Genomic DNA, 23,009 nt, shown 5'->3' on the forward strand with positions numbered 1-23,009 from the left:
TCGGCATCTATAGGTGTTGAAGTTTTGGTTATATGCCGAATCTACGCATACTTCTAAGAATGCAGAGATGACGGTTTACAAAACACAAGAATATTCCAATTGTGGGGTGCCAAATTTTTGCTCCTGTACAACCCTAGCAGTCCCCATGTGGTCACCCCTCTGAGGCTGCAATATCTAATTCTTGATAGTCTAGTTGTAAGGATCCCTCCTGTCATTCAGGAGACCAGGATACAATTCCCCATCGGGAAGGATATTTTTAGGGTGGCATGGTTGTGTGATGCTTTACAGTGTTAATAGTAAGATCAGGGTTCAATTCCGGCCGGTGTCTGTAAGGAGTTTGTACGTTCTTTCCGTGACCATGTGGATTTCCTCTGGTGCTCCGGTATCCATCCATATTCCAAAGCCGTACAGGTTAGTAAGTTGTGAACACGGTATATTGGTGCCAGAAACCTGACAACACTTGCAGTCTTGTCCTCAGACTGTATTGGTAGTTGACACAAACAAGGTGTTTGCTTGTTTCAATGTACATGTGACATTCTTATTTTATGTACATCACCAGCATGCCTTTTAATGAAGCTCCCCAGTCAGTGGTAGTGAACAAACCAGTCATATATTTAATTTGTTTTTGGATTTAGGACACTGCTTTTGATTTCAACCATATAATCAGGAGATTCTGCAGATGCTGGAAATTTGGAACAAAACAGAAACTTCTAGAGGAACCCAGCAGGTCAGGCAGCATTTATGGAGAGGGACAACCAGGCAGAAGCCAGAATAAGGAGGTGAGGGGAGGGGAGGAGAGAAAAGCCAGCAGGTGATAGTTTGAGACCAATTGAAGGGAAGGGGTTGAAGTAAAGAGCTGGGAGGTTATAGGTGGAAGAAGAGCTGAAGGAGGAGAAATCTGATAGAGGAGAATGGACTATGGGAGAAAGGGAACCCAAGGAAAGGTAAAAGGAGAACCACAATTGGAATAGAAAATGAGGGAGGGGGAGAAATTCAAATTCATCAACCTTCTCCCTCATTTGGTCTTTCCAAGTTTGTACTCCTTCCACTACCCCCTCCTTATCCCATCTTTTCCGGTCCTGATGAAGGGTCTCGGCATGAAACATCAACTGTTTAGAGCAATATATCACAGAAAAAGGTCTTTGAACCCAATTAGTCCTTTGCTGAACTATTAATCTCTGTGGACCTGCAACTGGACCATAGCCCTCTGTAGTCTTCCCATCCGTGTACATTCAACATTCTCTTAAATGTTGAAATCAAACCTGCATCCACCATTTCTGCTGGTAGCTTGTTCCTTCTGAGTGAAGAAGTCCCTTCCCCCACATTCCCTTTAAACATTTCACCTTTGACCTATGACCACTCATTCTAGTCTCACCCAACCTCACTGGAAAAAGGCTGTTTGCATTTACCCAATCTATACTATTCATAATTTTATATATCTCTACCAAATATCCCCTCATCCATCTACGTTCCACAGAATAAAGTCCTAACCTATTCAACCTTCCCCTAAAACTCAGGTCATCAGGCAACATTGTTGTAAATTTCTCTGCACTCTTTCAATCTTATTTACATCTTTCCTGTAGGTAGGTGACCAGAAATACACACAATACTCCAAATCAGGCCTCACCAATGTCTTATATAACATAACAACCCAACTCCTGTACTCAATACTTTGATTTATGAAGGCCAATGTGCCAAAAGCTCTTAACACCTTATCTACTTGTGTGACTACTTTCAAGGAACTATGGACCTGTATCCCAGATCCCTTTGTTCTGCACTCCTCCGTGTTCTGCCACTCACAATGCAAGTCCTACCCTGGTTTGTCCTCCCAAAGTGCAAGAGCACTTGTCTGCATTAAATTCCATCTGCTGTTTTTCAAGCTGGTCTATATCCTGCTGCAAACTTTGATAGCCTTCCTCACTGTCCACTAAACCCACAATCTTGGTGTCATCTGCAAATTTGCTGGACAGTTTTTCCGCATTAGCATCCAGCTGACCAACAACATACTCAGCACCAATCCCTGTGGCACACTAGTCAGACTTCCAGTAAGCGAGGGAACCATTTACTACCACTCTCTGGCTTCACCCACAAAGCCAATATCTAATCCAATTTACTACCTCACCTTGAATGCCAAGTGACTGAATCTCTTGACCAACTTACAATGCAGGACTTTGTCAATGCCTTGCCGAAGTCCATGTAGACAACACCCTCTGCCTTGCCTTCATCAACTTTCCTGGTAACTTCTGTGAAAAACTCTAAGTTGGTACGACATGCCTTCCATGCTCAAAGCCATATTAACTATCCCTAATCATTCCATTTATCCAAATAATTATACATATGTCCCCATCCCTTAGAATACCTTCCAATAACTTACCCACTACTGATGTCAGGCTCACCGGCTATAATTTCCTGACTTATTCTCAGAGCCTTTCTTAAACAACAGAACAACATCAACTATCCTCCAATCGTCTGGCACTTCACTCGTTGCTAAGGATTTTATAAAGATCTGTATGAATGCCCCTGCAGTTTCTGCACTAGTATCCCACAGGTCCAAGGGAACAACCTGGGGACTTATCCACCCCTCTTTTGTCTCAAGACAGCAAACATCTCCTCCTCTAATCTGGTCCATGACTTCACTGCTGTTTTACATCACCTCTATAGACCATATCAATCTCTTGACTAAATACAAATGGAAAAAATCCATTTAAGATATCCCCTGTCTCATTTCGGCTCCTTACATTGATGACTATGCTTATCTTCAAGAGGACCAATGTTGTCCCCTGCCTAGCTTTTGCTCTTAATATATCTGTAAAATCTCGTCTAATTAGTCCCCTCCATAGATGCTGCCTGACCTGCTGAGTTTTCCCAGCACTTTCTGCATGATGGTTTGAACTGTTACTTAGTGCTAGAAATATTCAATACAAAAACAAAGAGGTAACTCTGTAAAAGGCATCATGAAGACCTCAAGAATGCATCAATTATCAAAGGTTCTCACCATTCAGGGCATGCCATCTTCTTGCAACTACCATAGGGCAGGAAGTGCAGAAGCCTTAAGTCCCACACCAGCAGGTTAAGCCAACAGTCCACTTTCCTTCAACCATCTGGTTTAAGAATCCATCATGAAACCTCATCACTAGTTTAGCAACACTACAACACTGTAGTATGATGGCGGTACTGTAACATAGCAATTTCGAAAATTGCTTTACAGTACCAACGATCAGAATTCAATTCTCGCTGTCTGTAAGGAGTTTATATGTTCTCCTCGTGACCACATGGGTTTCCACTGGGTGCTCCTGTATCCTCCCACATTCCAAAGACATGTGGATTAAGGTTACAAATTGTAGGCATGCTAGTTTGGCACTGGATACATGGTGACACTTGTGGGCTGCTCCCAGCACATCCTTGGACTATTTTGGTCGTTGATGCAAAATTACACATTTCACTGTATGTTTTGATGTGCATTTGACAAAGAAAGGTAATCTGTCTTTAAGCTTTGCAGTAAAATGGGAGTTTGGATGGAACTCTTCAGCCCGAAACATCGACTATTTATTCCTATTTATAGATATTGTCTGACCTATTGAGTTCCCCTAGCATTTTGTGTGTGTTCCTCTGGATTTCCAGCATCTACAGAATCTCACTTGTATTGTTTTCTTTTTTAATTGCATTCTTTCTTTTAAAAAATTGTGCATGTGTACAATTTACTGAGTTTTCTTGCAAATGTTGCTTATATGATGTTACTTGCCTGTGATGCTGCACAAGTCCAAGTCCTGACGGCTGGAACAGAGTCTGTGAATCCGCTGGGGAAGGGTGGCCCAATCTCCGCAAAGTCACGAGGGCTGTGTACATGCATGGGTGGTGTCAGGGAGGTAGGTACAGGGACTTTTGTTGTTGCTTGTTATGTTTTGTGTTGTGTTCTGCCGAGCATTGTGGGCATGCTATGTTGGCATCAGAATGTGTGGCAACACTTGCGGGCAGCCCCCAGCACATACTGAAGTGGCTTATGTAAGCAACACATCTCACCATATGTTTCTATGTAGATCTAAATCTGAAATCTGAACAAGTAAGCTTTTCATTACAACTGTGCATATATATATATATATATATTTGTGTGTAAACACAACTTTGACTTTTACTTTGTGTGATATACTGCGATATCCATGTGTGATGGTGGAGTGCCAATGCACTCACTGCCCTGGCAGCTTACAGAGGAACCATAAGCTCTCTTAGGAATAACCAGGCTGGCATTATCCCAGTGGTTAATTCAGGATTAACTGGCAACCCAAGAATGCACAAGACACACTGGGAGACGTTAATATAAAACGCTTTAATAATAGGGTTTTTTTTGAAAGTTACCTCTAAGAACATATCAAACAAAATGCAGTATATGAACAGAGGACTTCTGCAAGGCAAAGCAACATCCTTATACAAAAAAATTACAACTTTATTCAGACTTCCTGCAATTTTACTTTCCTTTAAAAATCAGCCAGCTTTTTTTTGTAATGTTTTCATCCCTTTTATTTAAAGATCACCCTCCATCTCTCACGATGCAACTGACATTAATAAACGTGATTTAGAAGGAAAAGCCTCTTGTCCATAATTTAGACAAAATTTATAGAGTTTTCAGAAACAGCTTGCCAATTAGATATTTGAAATTGAAGCAAATGCTGGGTTACATTTCATTTCTTTTTAGAAAGATCTGGATTTAACTCAAAAGAGTTTGCAATAAAGTTTAGTTTATATAAAAAACACACACAAAAAACAAGAGTGTAGTATTTAGATTCCTCCCAGAAATGGGTCCATTTACCATGCAGAAAGATACTCTCGTCGAAAATATATTCACAAACTCTTTTGGAGTTGCTTTTTTTTTTGCACTGGAACATAAAGCAAAAACTTGTACATTTTTAAAAAATATAGAAAAACAAACTGATCCCTTCATTTTTTGTCATATGCTCAAAGCAGAAATATATATTTTTTTTACACAAAGTAGGCTTTTCCAGCAGAGGGCTCACCGACAGAGTGAAGGAGAGAGGTAGGAAACAGAGGACGAGGTGGAAGAACCAGGAAGCCAAGAGTCTGAGGGAATAACTTGTGTGTACTCTGTTCCTAACTTTCATATGCCTGAATTAATCTCTACTTGACAATGAGGGTACAGACTAGATAATGGGGGAGGGTGTGCATACAAGGCGCCAAGAAATAGGAAAGTTATTTCAGAAGGTTTGGCCATCTATGTCACACTGGCTGAAAATATATGACCATCCACTCTGCCTCTGTAAAATGAAGACTTATCTTCCAGTGGTAAGCAGAGTGGCGTATGTAAGTAACCTGGGGCAGGAGGGAAAAGAGTGTTCCGCTGCCTCACTCTCTTATTTTCTCCACACCTTCTCCTCCCCCCCCCCCCCCCCAGTAAGAACAGAAGAAAATGCTCCTAATTTCCAATTGTGCCTTCACTGTGATATCAGTGTCTCAGTACACGCTCTCCTAAAACCTCTCAGTACACGCTCTCCTAAAACCAGGCTGGGAACGGCGGCGAAACAAGTCGTCATTTTTGTGCAGGCTAACTGAACTTTCAAATTGATTTACTGTTCAGATTTCTTTTTAAATGATATATTTTTGATCTTTAGTGATGGTAAGACATAGGGCAAAATAAAACAACGTGTGAGAGAAATGCCACCAAACTCCCTTTCCCCAAAACATAAATTAAGGAATGGCATCTAAACAAACTTGAATATCTTTAAGTTATTCAATCAAATATACACAGATTCCTTAAATATATACATATGTACAAAAGTTTTGATCATACACTTACAATTGTTTATTATAGGTCAGTATGGAAGGTACATAGTTCACAATATATTTATATATATATTTATATATTTTTTAAAAAATCAGCAGATCAGACTTCGACGGTTGCTACAACAATCCAGCCTCCAGGTGTACACACACCCCTCCAATACTGTAATCACTCCTAGGTTCCACTGACCTCAAGAGCAAAGATAATGCAAGAGCATCCATTGGCTGCCCCATTATGGGATTGTGCTGCATGCAGACAGTTACCATTAAAGTCCCCCAACAATGACTGCGCTCTAAGGTAACTCTGCAACATGCAGGTCCTGTCCAAAGGGGAGGAGGGGAGTTGGCTGCTTCAAGGCACTTTTAAGTTAAGTGGTGATTCCGTCTGAAAGGGGAAGCACTGATCACCCAATTTGTTTCTGTGTGTCAGTCGGCTGATCTGCTCCCACTACAACCTCCCTCACTCTCATCGAGCTACCAAGGTCTTTGGAAGCAACCGTCTTATACTCCCACCAAGGCTGAACTTGGTGGTGACGATTCCTGAGCAACGACAAGATCTAGACCTGTCTTGCGACTGCTATCCTTCCCCACCTTTCTCTGCACTTCACACACAAACGCACCCCACCCCTCCCTCCTTACCTTATCCTCCTTCCCCGGGCTGGGGCAAGCTAGCAACTTCCCAGAGGCAGCGAGTTCAGGAGGGAGCAGGTCCACCTATGTCACTGGCACCAGGTGAGGGGTGGTGGAGAAGGGGTGGTTCTGGGTAGAAGCTTGTATAAACCTACAAGTCCCCCACATTCCACCCCAGCTGGCCCACAAAATCCAGACAGCCAAGAGGCCAAGCCAGCAAGGTCAGGGTTATGGAGTGCCGTGTGCCCGTAGGTAGAAAAGAAAGATACAACGCAGTACTACAAGCCAAATATCCATTTGTAAACAGTACGTGAAGCTGAAAGAGTACGCTTACGGTGACAGAAAACAGGCAAAGCTTGGTTCCTCATTCCTCTGGATCCGCAAGGTCCGAACCCGCCCACCCCACTCTTCCCCCATGAACTGTCATGAGAGATTAATACCAAAAATAGCAACTAGCAAAGAGATCTTGACACTGGACAAGTCACCAATAATTTATACAGAATTTGAAAAGACAATGGGTAAATAAATGCTCTATACACACAGCAGAAGAGACACTGATTGAGTATGAAGACTTTAACAAATGTTTTCAGTCTTAACACAATGAGGTGTAACAAGAAATCTCAATATTCACCTCCCTTTCTGTTTGTTTTTGAAAAAGGAAAAAAACTGTAGGCACAAGCAATTCCCCGCTACTCACACAGAGAGATCCTTATCTCCTTCATGGTTCATTGCATTCACATTTTTCAGACAACGGTTGTCCCGTTTGCTTGTCCGATGTGGCTGCCTGACTGAGTTAACTGTGTCGAGTTTACGTCGCCTTTCGTAGGCAAGAATGTTATTGTACATCGCTGGGAGGGGCACTTGTCAACACTCAGCTCCTCCACCTCCTCGGTGGACATCAGAGACCGGCTATGGGGAGCCATGAGGTTCCTGCACTCGTACTGAAGGTCCCTGTTGCTGCAGGGGTTTGTCAATAGGGTCCTGATGGGCTTGAGGGGCTCCCACTGATTGTTGACTGAATCATCCGTGGGCGGGCGGCTTCTCTCCCTCTCTTTTCGCCGCTTCCGCGTCCACCACACACAGATGCTGATGCAGATCAGCCAGATCGTGCTGAACACCACGCTCAACACGGGGACCAGGTATGCTGCAGGGTGTGGGGGGAGAGGAAGGCAGGGTGTGGGGGAGGAAGGCACGGTGGAGGGGGGAGAGGGAGAAGGCAGGGTGTGCGGGGGAGGAGAAGGCAGGGTGTGGGGGGGGGAGGGAGAAGGCAGGGTGTGGGGGGGAGGGAGAAGGAAGGGTGTGGGGGGGAGGGAGAAGGAAGGGTGTGGGGGGGAGGGAGAAGGAAGGGTGTGGGGGGGAGGGAGAAGGGTGTGGGGGGGGAGGGAGAAGGCAGGGTGTGGGGGGGAGGGAGAAGGAAGGGGTGTGGGGGGGAGGGAGAAGGAAGGGTGTGGGGGGAGGGAGAAGGCAGGGTGTGGGGGGGAGGAGAAGGCAGGGTGTGGGGGGGAGGAGAAGGAAGGGTGTGGGGGGGAGGGAGAAGGAAGGGTGTGGGGGGGAGGGAGAAGGCAGGGTGTGGGGGGGAGGGAGAAGGAAGGGTGTGGGGGAGGGGAGAAGGAAGGGTGTGGGGGGGAGGGAGAGGCAGGGTGTGGGGGGGAGGGAGAAGGCAGGGTGTGGGGGGGAGGGAGAAGGAAGGGTGTGGGGGGGAGGGAGAAGGAAGGGTGTGGGGGGGAGGGAGAAGGCAGGGTGTGGGGGGGAGGGAGAAGGAAGGGTGTGGGGGGGAGGGAGAAGGCAGGTGTGGGGGGGAGGGAGACGGAAGGGTGTGGGGGGGGAGGGAGAAGGAAGGGTGTGGGGGGGAGGGAGAAGGAAGGGTGTGGGGGGAGGGAGAAGGCAGGGTGTGGGGGGGAGGGAGAAGGAAGGGTGTGGGGGGAGGAGAAGGCAGGGTGTGGGGGGAGGGAGAAGGAAGGGTGTGGGGGGAGGGAGAAGGCAGGGTGTGGGGGGGAGGGAGAAGGCAGGGTGTGGGGGGGGAGGAGAAGGCAGGGTGTGGGGGGGAGGGAGAAGGAAGGGTGTGGGGGGGGAGGGAGAAGGCAGGGTGTGGGGGGGAGGGAGAAGGCAGGGTGTGGGGGGGAGGGAGAAGGCAGGGTGTGGGGGGGGGAGGGAGAAGGAAGGGTGTGGGGGGGGAGGGAGAAGGAAGGGTGTGGGGGGGAGGGAGAAGGCAGGGTGTGGGGGGGAGGAGAAGGCAGGGGTGTGGGGGGGAGGGAGAAGGCAGGGTGTGGGGGGGAGGGAGAAGGAAGGGTGTGGGGGGGAGGGAGAAGGCAGGGTGTGGGGGGGGAGGGAGAAGGAAGGGTGTGGGGGGAGGGAGAAGGCAGGGTGTGGGGGGGGAGGGAGAAGGAAGGGTGTGGGGGGAGGGAGAAGGCAGGGTGTGGGGGGGAGGGAGAAGGCAGGGTGGTGTGGGGGAGGGAGAAGGCAGGGTGTGGGGGGGGAGAGGAGAAGGCAGGGTGTGGGGGGGAGGGAGAAGGCAGGGTGTGGGGGGGAGGGAGAAGGCAGGGTGTGGGGGGGAGGGAGAAGGCAGGGTGTGGGGGGGAGGGAGAAGGCAGGGTGTGGGGGGGAGGGAGAAGGAAGGGTGTGGGGGGGGAGGGAGAAGGAAGGGTGTGGGGGGGGAGGGAGAAGGAAGGGTGTGGGGGGGAGGGAGAAGGCAGGGTGTGAGGGGGGGAGGGAGAAGGAAGGGTGTGGGGGGGGAGGAGAAGGCAGGGTGTGGGGGGGAGGAGAAGGCAGGTGTGGGGGGGAGGGAGAAGGCAGGGTGTGGGGGGGAGGGAGAAGGAAGGGTGTGGGGGGGAGGGAGAAGGAAGGGGTGTGGGGGGGGAGGGAGAAGGAAGGGTGTGGGGGGGGAGGGGAAGGAAGGGTGTGGGGGGGGAGGGAGAAGGAAGGGTGGTGGGGGGAGGGAGAAGGAAGGGTGTGGGGGGGGAGGGAGAAGGAAGGGTGTGGGGGGGGAGGGAGAAGGAAGGGTGTGGGGGGAGGGAGAAGGCAGGGTGTGGGGGGGAGGAGAAGGCAGGGTGTGGGGGGGGAGGGAGAAGGCAGGGTGTGGGGGGGAGGGAGAAGGAAGGGTGTGGGGGGAGGGAGAAGGCAGGGTGTGGGGGGGGAGGGAGAAGGAAGGGTGTGGGGGGAGGGAGAAGGAAGACAAACAAGTTTTGAGATAACTATTACTGAAAGTTTGGGTAAAAAAGAATGATTATATGTATGGATAGTCTATAAAACGAAGTTTCTCACTATAACACAGTACATGTGAGAATAATCAAATTAACTAATCTATTGCTCTATGCCATGCTCTGTCTAGTACCTGTGCAGATGCCTGAACATGCTGTTACTTACTGTCCTGCTCCACCAGCTTGCTCCAGATGCCAACTCCACTTTGTGTGGGAAAACCTTAGCCCTCATGCCCTCTTTAAACCTCTCTCCTCACCTTAAACCTGTGCCCTCTAGTTTTTATTCAACCCTGCTATGGTAGGATAAACAGACTCTGGTTACCCATCCTCTAATACTGCCATATACCCCTCTCATGTCACCCTTCAGCCTCCTTAATCCTGGGAAAAACAGACCCATTTTATACAACACGGGATTTTGCAGATACTAGAAATCTTGAGGAACACATACAAAAATACTGGAGGAACTCAGCAGGTCAGGTAGCATCTATGGAGAAGAATGAACAGTCAATATTTCCGGCCACAACCCTTCATCAGGATAGGAAAGGAAAGGGGGCAGATTGCCTGAATGAGACAGTGAGGGGGGAGTGGAGGAATACGTTAACAGGTGAGAGGTGAAGCCATGTGAGGGGGAAGGTGGGTGGGGGAAGGGGGTTGAACTGAGAAACTGGGAGGGAAGAGGTGGAAATGGTAAAGGGCTGAAGAACAAGGAATCTGATTGGAGAGGAGCGTAGACCATGGAAGGAATGAAGGAGGAGAGGAATCAGAAGGAGGTGTTCTCACGCTTTCTCTTCTCCTCAGTCTCTCCTGCTAACTCAAGATATCCAATTATTTCTGCACCCTCTTTAGTTTAATCATATCTTTCCTGTACTAGATCTGCACCCATGTCCCAAATGTGGGCTGACTAATGTTATGTATAACTATTACATGATGTCCCCAAGTCTTTAAGAGGCAACCCCCACATTATGGCTGTTCAGGTTACCAAAATTCAACCTCACAGAATTCACAAATCACTAAATTTGATCTCATGGAATATATATTGAAAAAAATAAATCAATAAAAACTGCACTGTGAGGAGACCACCACCATCTGCACTGGGTCAAGCTCCAATCTTAAGTTTGTCCTCCAGTCTGTCTTACATATGAGAGATCTACAGGGATTAGTTTCAGTCTAACAAAAGGGCAGTCAAACAGATTTGTAGGCAACAGGAGTAAAAAAAAGTCAGCATTACCTGGTTGGGGGAGAGGAATGTATGCTGTCTCTATCTTCACTTCGACAACCGCAACCATCACAGTGCTGTTTGCCACTTAGTGATGCTGTCAACCATGTTTGTCACCACCTCCCTGATCAGGGCTCCATCCTGGTCCTCAGCCTGCGGGGGTGAGCGACTGTGGTGTTGGAGAGATGGCAGAAGAAAGAACCTGAGAATTGGTAAAACAGGCAGACAGCCAACTGTCTGTCCAGCAACACACCACATCTACAGGCTGGAGAGCAATCTCAACAACAATCAACTGCACTAGTGGGCATCTATCTGCCCACAAACACCTCCCTGATCATTTCCCAACCCTTTCGAGGGGTTGAGGAACTAATCCCCTCTCTCTACACTTGGGGACACAACATACTGCAGAGGCTGGAGCAACACTCAAGATGCTGGAGGAACTCAACAGGTCAGGCAGCATCTGTGGAGGAAAATGGACAGTTGATGTTTTGGGTCAAGACCTTTCATCTGGACTGAAAGCTGAGGGGAGATAACCAGTATAGAAGTGGGCAGGAAGAGGAGCATGGACTGGCAGGTGATGGATGGACCAAGGTGGGGAGGGGAGAGTGGGAACTGTGACAGAGGTTGGGAGGTGAATGGTATTTGTATATTATTGTCACATGTACTGAGGTACAGTGAAAAGCTTGCCTCACTTGCTGTTCATACAGATCAAATCATTACGCAGTGCGGGTAAATGATACAAAGCGCAAGATCATAACAAGGTAGATTGTAAGGTTGCAACTCCACCTTTTCATTAAAGAGGTCCATTCAAGTCAGATAACACTGGATCAGAAACTATCCTTGAGCCTGGTGGTTTGTGCTTTACAGTGGTGCAGATGGTGGGATCTGATAGGAGAGAAAGGTGGAATATGTAACCACACAAAGGAGATGGGAACAGTGGGAGTACTGTTGGTAATGGGCAGATGCAGTGGGGAGGGGGAAGGGGGACTGGGGTTGGATAAACTGCTCCCCACTGTCCCCTCCCGATTTGCCCAGTTCCTCCTATTCTCACCCCAGCACCGAGGGATGTAATGAAGGAGTTTCATAGTTTTTTACCACATCCAGTTGAGTTGGCTCTTCAGATTAGGGGGTGGGGGAAGAGAAGAACAGCAAGGACTGTGTTTCTGGGTTCCAACAAAACTGCACATTGTATCCAGGGAGTTCCAAGATTATCTCTATTGGGATATCGAAAGAGGCAGCTCTCCATTACTCTGAAAGCTTGGAAAAGACAACATGCATAACTTTCATTTTCAATATTCTCACAGAGGGAGGTGAATCACTTGAGTTCTCTACCCCCAGGATCACTGGAGGTATTCAGGTTAGGAAATACCACTAGTGGACAATCAGGGAAGTGAGGTGAGGCAGAGACCTTGGGCAGATCACCCATTACCATACTGAATGGTGGAGCAGGACTGAGGAGCACCAAATGGCCTACTCCTGCTCCCATTTCCTTCTGTTCTTACAAAGCCAGGTCAAGAGGGGCAGGGGCTGTGATGGACAAATTTAGGAGATATTGGATGACTATGGGGCAGATGGAGCATTAGTGAGGAGAAAGGCCTTAACGAAGCATGGAGTCTCACTGAGGGAGTAGTGAAGTGTGGTGGGGGGGAAGAGAGGTGGCGAAGGGGCTGCTGGACAGCAGAAGTTTTGTCCTCCCACAATCAAAGAAAATGGAATGGCCATGGTTGCCTTCGTTGGTCGGAGAGTCAGGAAGTCACAACACAGCTGTAAAAAAACCTTCAATCTGACTGCACTTGAACTATTGTGTAGAGTTCGGATTGCCCCTGTCAGAGGAAGGATATGAAGACTGTGGAAAGGTTTAGTCAGGATGTTGCCTAAATTAGAGGGTATGACCTATAAGGAGATACTGGACGAACTTGGGTTATTCTTTCTAGAGCAGAGGATCAGAGGCAGAGGGGAGATCTGATAGAGGATTCTAAAATTATGAGAGGCATAGATATTATCGACCATCACAATCTTCTTTCCTGGGGTAGAAATATCGAACAACAGAGGATATTATTTAAAGATGAGAGAGAGAAAGGTCTAACTGTGACCTGAAGACAGAGTTTTTATTTTATATGCAGGTGCCTGGAATGTTGTAGTGGAAGCAGGCAGTTCAGTGGAGTTGAGGTTTTTAGATATACACTTGAAGATGAAGGGAATGGAGGGAAACATGATAGACCAGAAGATATTTCGTATAAATTGGCATCAAGATTGGCACAACATTGTGAGCTGAATGGCCTGTACAGAGCTGTACTGTTCTATATTGTATGTATCAGTAGGGGCAAGGTATTCAAATCTTTAATGTTGCACTGTCATTCATTTAGAAAAGACCAATCTGAGTGGATTTACACAAAATACCACACAAAACCAGTATGTCCTGAGACACGCCAGGAAAAGCTGCTCCTCTTTTCCACAGAAATATTCTATCAGGATTCTCACACAAATGTCACCCGCACAGAGTGAAACACGGCGTATGCTGGAGAGAACCTGTAGCTGGTGTGATCAGGAGCAAGACCAGTTGGAGGCAGTTACTTACAATGGCCACTTCCACTGCACTGTTGGTGGCATTGGCGAAGTCACACAACACAAACAAGGCCCGTTCCCTGGACAGGCTGCGTAGCGTGGGCAAGTATCTCAGCTCCCAGCAGATATATTCCACCGTGATGCCCTAGAAAGGAGAATATGAAGGTATTTCTAGAAGCACACACTACTCCAGCAAATTTCACAACAACATTTCTTGAATACTAATAGAAATAAAGATTCAGACATTGGAGGTGCAAAGGGACTTGGGAGTCCTTGTGCAGGATTCTCTGAAGGACTTTTAACACTTGGTATTATTTATTTAATTTTCTATTATTAGCATGATTTGTCTTCTTTTGCACATTGACTGCTTTGTTATAGTTTTTCATAAATTCTATTCTATTTACTTTCCTGAAGTTCCTGCAAGAAAATGAATCTCAAGGTAGTATATGGTGACATATACGTACTCTGACAATAAATTTACTCTTGAACTTTGAGTGGGTGGTAAGGAAGGCAAATGCAATGTTAGCATTCATTTCCAGAGGATTAGAATACAAAAGCAAGGATGTACTGCTGAGGCTTTATAAGGTATTGGTCAGACCACAGTTTGGGTATTGCAAGCAGTTTTCGGTCACTTATCTACGAAAGCATGTGCTGGTATTGGAGAGGGTCTACAGGAGGTTCACGAAAATGATCCCAGAAATGAAAAGGTTAACATATGATGTATTTAATGGGTCTGGGCCTGTACTTGCTGGAGTTTAGAAGAGTGGGAGATCTCACTGAAACCTAGCAAATATTTAAAAGCCTTCAGGTAGTGTACACGGAGAGGATGTTTCTAATAGCAAGAGAGTCTTGTACCAGAGGACACAACCTCAGAATACAAGGATGTCCCTTTACAACAGAGACTGAGGAACTTCTTTAGCCAGAGGGTGGTGAATCTGTGGAATTCATTGCCTCAGGCAGCTGTGGAGGCCAAGTCATTGAGTATATTTAAATCGGAGGTTGATAAGATTCTCTATTAATAAGGACATTAAAGGTTACAAAGTGAAGGCAAGAGAGCGGGGAGGGAGAGGTTCTCCCATGTTTTCATCATGATCATTTTTAAAGCTTGCATGATTTCTCAGTTTAGTGAAAATATTTTTGAAGAAATATGGCTCCCTATCTGCTCCTCAATGTGTCTATGACTATTTGGGGGAGGGGGTCCTGTAAAACAATACCCAGTAGAATTATTGCCCCCTTCCTGCTTCTGACTTCCACCTACACTGATCCAGTAGACAATCCCTCCATGACTTCCTCCTTTTCTGAAGTCGTGATACTATCCCTGATGAGCAATGCTTTGCCCCCACCTTTTTTGCCTCCCTCCCTGTTCTTTTTGAAACATCTAATGCCCAGCACACTCAGCAGCCATTCCTACCCCTGAGACATCCAAGTCTCTGTAAAGGCAACAACGACATAGCTCTATGTATTGATCCACACTCTAAGTTCAGCCACCTTGTTTATGATACTTCTTGCATTAACATATACAAATCTCAAACCACTTAAAGGTTAAATATTAAAGGAGAACTTGAGGGTGAACTTCTTCACTCAGAGGGCAAATGAGCTGCCAGCAGAAGTGGTAAATTTGGGTTTGATTGCAACATTTATGAAAGGTTTAGATAAGTACTTGGATGGGAGGGGTATGGAAGGCTACAGACAGATGCAGCTCAATGGGACTAGGCAGTATAACAGTTTGGAATGGATTAGATGGGCTGAAGGGCCTGTTTCTGTGCTGTAGTGCTCTATTGCTCTATGAAATCAGCCATGATAAAATGGCAGAGGAGACTCAATGGGCCAAATAGTCTAATACTGCTTACATCTAAACATTTAATCAGTAGATGTGCTGATGGATCACGGTACAAGGTGAGAAACAATGCATACAGAGAGTCAAACATGGTAGGTGACACACGCAAAATGCTGGAGAGACTCAGCAGGCCAGGCAGTATTTATGGAAAAAAAATATATTTGACGTTTTGGGCTAAACCCTCTAGCAGAACTGGAGAAAAAAAGATGAGGAGTAGAGTTAAAAGATGGAAGGGGGAGGGGAGAGAGAAACACAAGGGGATAGGTGACACCGGGAAAGGGGGAGGGGTGAAGTAAAGAGCTGGTAAATTGGTTGGTGAAAGAGATACAGGGCTGGAGAAGGGGGAGTCTGATAGAGGACAAGGCCATGGAAGGAAGAAAAGGGGGGGGGGAAGAGCACCAGTGGGAGGTGATGGGTAGGCAAGGAGATAAGGTGAGAGAGAGAAAAGGGGATGGGGAGTGGTGAAGGGGGGGTGGGGCTATTACTGGAAGTTTGAGAAATCGATGTTCATGCCATCAGGTTGGAGGCTACCCGAACAGAATATGTGTTGTTCCTCCAACCCAAGTGTGGCCTCATCGTGACAGTGGAGGAGGCCATGGATGGACATATCAGAATGGGAATGGGAAGTGGAATTAAAATGGGTGACCGCTGGGAGATCCTGGTTTTTCAGGCAGATGGGAGCGTAGGTGCTTGGCGAAGCAGTCTTCCAATCAGTCAGGTCTCACTGATATTCAGAAGGCCACAACAGGCGCACCGGACAGAGTATATGACCCAACATACTCACAGACGAAGTGTCACCTCACCTGGAAGGACTGTTTGGGGCCATGAATGATAGTGAGGGATGTGGTGTAGGGACAGGTATGGCACTTGTTCCGCTTGCAAGGGTAAGTGCCAGGAGGAAGATCAGTGGAGAGGGACGAATGGACAAGAGAGAGTCTTGTAGGGAGCGTTCCATGCGGAAAGCAGAAACTTGGGGGGGGGGGGGGGGAGAGAAGGAAAGATATGCTTGGTGGTGGGATCCCGTTGGAGATGGCAGAAGTTCCGGAGAATTACAGAATTATATGCTGGGCACGAAGGCTGATGCGGTGGTGGGTGAGGAGAGGAGGAACCTATACCAGGTAGGGTGGCAGGAGGATGAGGTCAGAGCACATGTGCATGAAATGGAAGAGATGTGGTTGATGGCAGCATTGATGGTGGAGGAAGAGAAGCCACTTTCTTTGAAAAAGGAGGACATTTCCTTCGATCTGGCATAAAAAGCCTCAACCTGAGAGCAGATGTGGCAGAGGCGGAGGAATTGAGAGAAGGGAATGGCATTTTTACAAGTAACAGGGTGGGAAGAGTTATAGTCCAGGTAGCTATGAGCATCCGTGGGTTTATAACAGACATTAGTAGATGAGCTATTTTCAGAGATAGAGGCAGCGAAATGGAGAAAGGGGAGAACGTGTCAGAAATGGATCAGGTAAATTTGAGAGCGGGGTGGAAGTTGGAGGCAAAGTTGATGAAGTCAATGAGCTCGGCATGGGTGCAGGAAGCACCACCAATGGAGTCGTTGATGTAGCATAGGAAAGGTGGGGGATGTACACCAGTGTAAGCTTGGAACGTAGACTGTAGGTGATGGCTGGTTTAAAGGGGCAAAATTTAATATGATCTTGAAGGGCCAATTTATTTTTTTTAACACCAGACCCTGCTCTTGTCTCACAGCTACAATTGGGCAGGAGGTGCAGAAGCCTGAAGTCCCACACCACCAGGTTCAGGAACAACTACTTCTTAGACCAATCACTACCTTAAAAGAGCAATAGTAGGACCACGTTGGACTACAATGGACTTTGTATCACATTCTTTCTATATTTATATGACCCACATTTCATGTGCTTAATGTGCTTTTGCTGAATGGCTTATCTGTATCCTTACAACAGAAAACAGTACAGGCCCTTCAGCCCACAAAGTTGTGCCATTCTTTTAACCTATTCCAAGATCAATCGAATCCTTCCCTTCCACATAGCCTCTTTTTTTCTTTCATCCCAACACCAAACCACATTTTCGTGCTTACAAATCCCCATCAGCATCCCTTCTCTGATCCTTGATTGGATCCCCATGACAAGGCTACTCCCTTGTCTCATGCCCTTCTCCTCCATCAAGGGGTACAATGGGTCTCGCAAGCAATGCCTGAAAGTAACTGGGTGGGCACTCATTACATCATTCCACTGTGATGATAAAACCATGAAACAAAGGAGCAGAATTAGGTAATTTGAGTCTACTCCACCATTCCATCATAGCTAATTTATTATCCTTCTCAACACCATTTTCCTGCCTTCTCCCCCTAATCTTTAATCTCCTTACCAATCAAGAATCTATTAACCTCTGCTTTAAATACACCCAATGAGTTGGCCTCCACAGCTGTCCAAGACAGATTTACCACCCACTTGCTAAAGAAGTTTCTCCTCATCTCTGTTCTAAAGGGATGTCCTATTCTGAATCTGTGCTCTCTGGTCCAAGACTCTTCCACTATAGGAAACATTCTCTATGTCCATGGGACGGAAGAGAGCCTCATCACAGGTCCCAACACCAAACATGAGCTGAATCCTGGTGCCACAAGGCCGGCCAAGATACCTTACCTTTGGAACCTTCTCCTTGTTGAAGTGGAGCGTAATCTTGGCACAGTTGTTGTCCAGATGAAGAGCATTGGGCTGGCATGTGGTGTGTACTGGCAGTGCAGACTGGGGGTTACACTCCCCCCAGTCCGTGCATGGAGGGGAGAAACACTTCAGCCAGGGGCTGACCTGGCATGTCTGGCCCTCCGGGCACAGGAAGTTTTCGTGGCCTGGCCGATCTTGTAACAAGCAGGACTTCTGGCCACACCATACCTGATGGAACAAACAGAAGCAAACGTGGGTTAACATCACTACTGGGGGACAATCAGTGTCCAGTCCTCACTGAATACACCCTGATCAACATCACAGCCACTAAACCTGAAGCCAATCGAAGAGCCACTTGTGGGAATCATAGCAAAGAAACTGCAAATACTGACAACAATATTATTGCTTTATTAATGTCACGTGTACCACACCACACCACCAGGGTCAGGAACAGTTACTAACCTACCATGATCAGGGGGTTCTCAACTGGTGTGGATAACTTCACTCACCTCAACTCCAAACTGATACAACAAACTAAAGACCAACTTTCAAGGACTCTATGACTCACGTTCCCAGTATTATTTATTTACTTGTTTATTCTTATTTGTACAGTTTGTCATCTTTTGCAAATTGGCTGTCTGTCATTGTAAATTTTTATTGAACCTGTAAGTATTTTCCCTGTAAATGCCTGCAAGAAAATGAATCTCAAGGTAGTATATGGTGACATATATGCATTTTATAATAAATTTACTTTGAACTTTGAGATAGTGAAAATCTTCTGCTTGCATGCCATCCAGACAGATCATATCACACGCAAGCACCAAGGTAACAAAAGGAAAAACTGAATACACTTTACAACATGCAATCGTCAATCAGGAGTCAATTCTTGCTACCGCCTACAAGGAGATTGCACATTCTCCTCATGACCATATGGTGTGGGACCCAAGGCTCCATCTCCTTTCTCCATCAATTTTTGCATCATAAAGGTAGGTGAGCCAGGGCACTGACCAAGAGTGGCACAGTTGCATAGCCGTTAGTGTAACATTTTGCACTGCCAGTGATCATTCCCACCATTGTCTGTAACTTCATGACCATGTGGGTTTTCTCTGAGTACCCCAGTTTCCTCCCACATTCCAAAGACATGCTGCTAAATTTAGTGAACTGTGGGCATGCTATGTTGGCGCTGGAAGCATGGTGACACTTGCACACTGCCCAGCACGATTCTTGCTGATTTTATTTGACGCAAATGATGCATTTCATTGTATGTTTTGATGTACATGTGATAAATAAAGCTAAGTTTATCTGATCTTAGAATGTAGAACAAGCCTGGCAATTATTTAGGTCTTCCTGGTTGATGAATAGGTTGGGTCAGTTTATCAGGGATTAGGGTGTAAATTTTTCTTGTAGTTTAGCTTTCCTATGCCTGCTTGTGTTCTTATTTCACGTCTATGTGTGTAACCATTCAGTGAATTTTCTAGTAATTGTAGTAAAGCTATTTACAGTATGTATTTTCTAGAAACAAGAGTCAGGAAAGTACGGCATCTGGTCTGTGCCAGACTATTTAAACTGCTTACTCCCAATGACCTGCACGGGGACCATAGCCCTCCATATCCCTATCCGAACTTCTTTTAAAGTTACTATTGTTCTATATGTGATTGTACATGTTGACGACTCGGGCCTGAAAGCCACAGATTCACCTAGTGGGAGTCTGGCGTCAGAACAAGGACTGTGAAAGCCACAAAGCCACAGTGTCTCCTAACGGGTGTCGGGGGCCAGTCAACAGATGATATTGGTGGGCTGGTTCTACACTATACATAATGCATATTCTGCAACGTTGTGTTTTTAAACTTTCACTCTATATGGGTTTGTTGACTTGTATGTGAGAGGACTGGGCATCAAGCTGCAGAGTCGTGGGGTAGAGGGGTGGTGGGCATCAGGACTCTTATTACATGATTGTGACCTTGTGTATAACTGTTGGTAGTGTGTCTTTGTACCTTGACCTCATAGTAAAACCATTTTGGTTGGCTGTTTACATGTATGGTTAAATGACAATCAAACTTGAATTGAATTAAACAATGAAATTGAGCTTGCATGCACTTGTGCTGGCAGCTCATCCCATACTCCAAAAACTGTCTGAGTGAAGATGTTTTCCCTCATGTTCCCCTTCACAACGAGATCCAAGTGTCCTTGTACATCAGTCAATGAAAGCAAGCATGCAGGTACAGCAGGCAGTGAAGAAAACTAATGGCATGCTGGCCTTTATAACAAGAGGAATTGAGTATAGGAGTAAAGAGATCCTTCTGCAGCTGTACAAGGCCCTGGTGAGACCCCACCTGGAGTATTGTGTGCAGTTTTGGTCTCCAAATTTGAGGAAGGACATTCTTGCTATTGAGGGAGTGCAGGGTAGGTTCACAAGGTTAATTCCCGGAATGGCGGGACTGTCATATGTTGAAAGATTGGAGCGACTGGGCTTGTATACACTGGAATTTAGAAGGATGAGAGGGGATCTGATTGAGACATATAAGATTATTAAGGAATTGGACACGCTGGAGGCAGGAAGCAAGTTCCTGCTGATGGGTGAGTCCAGAACTAGAGGCCACAGTTTAAGAATAAAGGGTAGGCCATTTAAAACATAGATGCGGAAAAACATTTTCACCCAGAGAGTGGTGGATATGTGGAATGCTCTGCCCCAGAAGGCAGTGGAGTCCAAGTCTCTGGATGCATTCAAGAGAGAGTTAGATAGAGCTCTTATAGATAGCGGGGTCAAGGGATATGGGGAGAAGGCAGGAACGGGGTACTGATTGTGTATGATCAGCCATGATCACAGTGAATGGTGGTGCTGGCTAGAAGGGCCGAATGGCCTACTCCTGCACCTATTGTCTATTAAATCTTCACCTTTCACTCTTAACCTATGACCTCTGATTGTAGTCCCCACCTTATCCATGCCTCTCATAATTTTGTATACTTCTATCAAATCTCTTCTCAATCTTCTACGTCCCAAGGAATAAAGTGCTAACCTATTCAATCTTTCCTTACAACTCAGGTCCCAGCAACATTCTTGTAAATTTCCTCTGTACTCTTTCAATCTTAATTACATCTTTCTTGTAGGTAGGTGACCAAAACTGCACACAATACTCCAAATGAGGCTTACCAATGTCTTATACTACTTCAAGATCATAACAAGGTAGACTGTGAGGTCAAGAGTCCATTGTATCACACAAGGGAATCAATCAACAGTTTTATAACAGTGCGGTAAGAAGCTGTCCTTGAACCTGGTGGTTTATGCTTTTAGGTTTTTGTATCATCAGTTGAAATCATCCGCCAACTGGAAATTCCAGATGCAAACCTAATGCCGATCATCTATCTGATGCAAAAGAGAAGAGGGAGAATATCCACCAGGGTGGGTGGGGTCTTTGCAACTTTTTCTGATCCTGTGCAGTGGTAGCCAACATAATCAGAGCTTGTAAACTCAGCCAGTGCTATCATGGGCACTAACCTCCTAGCATCAAGGACATCTTCAAAAGAAGATACCTCAAAAAGGCAGCATCCATCATTAAGGACCCTCACCATCCAGGACAGATTCCCTTCTCATCATGGAGGTGGTACAGGAGTCTGAAGACACACTAAATGCATATATGTATACACACACACACACGGACAGCATACACTGAATGGCACAACCAAGTTGCAGGAATTGCATCTGTGCTGAGAATGGATTGGACACTCCCAAGTCCAAATGGGAAAAACCTGAGGCAGTGGAGAAGGAAAAAGCTTAGATTCTGTGGGACTTCTAAATACAGGCTGATAAGCAGGTACTAGCCAACCAACCAGACATAGTAATACTAGACAAGGGACAGAAGAAAGCAGTAGTAATAGATGTGGCAATCTCAAATGAAGATAAGATCAGGAAGAAAGAATATGAGAAGCTGGAGAAATACCAGGGCTTAAAAGAGCAGATAGAAAGGATGTGGAAGGTTAATGCCAGAGTAATCCTGGTGGTGATAGGAAAATCTGGAGCTGTGACACCTAAACTGGGAGAATGGCTCCTACAAATCCCGGTAGAACCTCTGAGATCTCAGTCCAGAAGAGTGCGGTACTAGAAACAGCAAGGATATTGCTCAGAATACTCAAGCTCCTGGGCCTCTGGTAGAGGACTTGAGATTGAGGGGAAAATACACACACACACACACACACACACACACACACACACACACAGTGTCTATAAAAAGTATTCACCCCTTTGGAAGTTTTTATGTTTTACTGTTGTACAACAGTGAATCACAGTGGATTTAATTTGGCTTTTTAGACACTGATCAACAGAAAAAGACACTTTTGTGTCAAAGTGAAAACAGATCTCTACAAAGTGATCTAAATTAATTACAAATTAAAAAAAAAACATAAAATAATTGATTGCACAAGTATTCAGACCCCTTTAATATACACATCAAACCACCACTGGTGCAACCAATTGGTGTTATAAGTCACAATTAGTTAAATGGAGATCACCACATGCAGTCAAGGTGTTTCAATAGATTGTAGTAAAAATACACCTGTATCTGGAAGGTCCAACTGCCGGTGAGTCAGTATCCTGGCAAAAACTACACCATGAAGACAAACGAACACTCCAAGCAACTCCGCAAAAAGGCTATTGAAAAGCACAAGTCAGGAGATGGATCCAAGAAAATTTCCAAGTCAGTGAATACACCCTTGGACTACAGTGAAGTCAATCATCAAGAAATGGAAAGAATATGGCACAGCTGTAAATCTGCCTAGAGCAGGCCATCCTCAAAAACCGAGTGACCGTGCAAGAAGGGGACTAGTGAGTGAGACCACCAAGAGACCTATGATAACTCTGAAGGAGTTACGATCTTCAGTGGCTGAGATGGGAGAGATTATACTTACAACTGTGGCCTGGGTGTTTCACCAGTCGCAGCTTTATGGGAGAGTGGCAAAGAGAAACCCACTATTGAAAAAACTCATATTTAATCTTGGCTAGAGATTGCTAGAAGGCATGTTGGAGACTCTGAAGTCAGCTGGAAGAACATTCTATGGGCTGATGAAACCAAAATTGAGCTTTTTGGCCATCAGACTAAATACTATGTTTGGTGTAAGCCAAACACCACACGTCATCTAAAACA

The 23,009-nt window shown here is 45.9% G+C and overlaps 1 protein-coding gene across 1 annotated transcript in view; it reads right to left on the bottom strand.

Annotated features, from left to right (window-relative positions):
- Positions 1 to 5,492: 5,492 nt before the first annotated feature.
- LOC140724802 (protein jagged-2-like) overlaps positions 5,493 to 23,009 on the bottom strand; it is a 258,587-nt gene continuing 241,070 nt past the window's right edge. Inside the window, 7 exon segments of the mRNA XM_073039432.1 lie at positions 5,493 to 7,217; positions 7,220 to 7,564; positions 10,846 to 10,920; positions 10,923 to 11,002; positions 11,984 to 11,988; positions 13,412 to 13,543; positions 17,851 to 18,099. Of these exon segments, the coding sequence (XP_072895533.1) occupies positions 7,114 to 7,217; positions 7,220 to 7,564; positions 10,846 to 10,920; positions 10,923 to 11,002; positions 11,984 to 11,988; positions 13,412 to 13,543; positions 17,851 to 18,099 (990 nt within the window). The 3' untranslated portion in view covers positions 5,493 to 7,113.

Source organism: Hemitrygon akajei, chromosome 3, assembly GCF_048418815.1.
Source record: "Hemitrygon akajei chromosome 3, sHemAka1.3, whole genome shotgun sequence".
Lineage (NCBI taxonomy): Eukaryota > Metazoa > Chordata > Chondrichthyes > Myliobatiformes > Dasyatidae > Hemitrygon > Hemitrygon akajei.